The 678-nt window shown below is 39.1% G+C and overlaps 1 protein-coding gene across 1 annotated transcript in view; it reads left to right on the top strand.

Moving 5' to 3' along the window:
- The window catches only part of LOC119593402, a gene marked incomplete at its 5' end in the record, with an annotated part of 11,200 nt that extends 10,522 nt beyond the window's left edge, over positions 1 to 678 (top strand). Inside the window, 1 exon segment of the mRNA XM_037942331.1 lies at positions 417 to 678. Coding sequence (XP_037798259.1) covers positions 417 to 495 — 79 coding nt within the window.

Genomic DNA, 678 nt, shown 5'->3' with positions numbered 1-678 from the left:
TACAGTGGCCTAAACAAATATTTGAACTGTTCATGTTATACTTAAAATATACATCAAAACGTTTGAATCGAAGCTCGAGTCAAAAAGTGTACAAAGGCTTGAATTGTTTTTAGTTGCTCTTTTAAACTGATTAAGCTCTTACATTCTATTTTGAAATTAATCTAGACACAATTACACGCTTTGATATGGTTAGAAGAAATAGCAGAATATATACTTCAAATACGAAGAAAAACGTTCACTTTTCCACTTGAGATCTCTCCCTGAAGTGCACGGACGAGTACGTTTGTGCATTGTAATGCCACATAAAAAAGCAAGTGTGCGTACGTTGATGCATTTACACTGTTTAAATAAGCAATTCAACAAAATAGAACGAAATACGTAACACCGGTTTCCATCCTTCCCTCTTTGTCCCACAGAGCGTTGTTCTCCCCGACCATTGACGCCGTGTGGTACGCGGTGCAGAGGGCCCTGGACCACACGGATTTCCAAGAATAGGAGATCTGACCTGCCTTCCCTACGACACTGGCGATGTTTGGCCTGTTATGCGATATTAACACGTGTTTTTTACTGCCGGTCACTGTTGTAGTTTTGAAAGGATTGATACTACGTGCCATGGAGTACTGCTCTTGATGATACCTTATAATACTCATTGAATCTAGTTAAGATTTTAGGATTACT

This window comes from Penaeus monodon, chromosome 32 (assembly GCF_015228065.2).
Source record: "Penaeus monodon isolate SGIC_2016 chromosome 32, NSTDA_Pmon_1, whole genome shotgun sequence".
NCBI lineage: Eukaryota > Metazoa > Arthropoda > Malacostraca > Decapoda > Penaeidae > Penaeus > Penaeus monodon.
The sequence above is the reverse complement of the archived record's forward strand: the minus strand, read 5'-3'. Positions and strand labels throughout refer to the sequence as shown.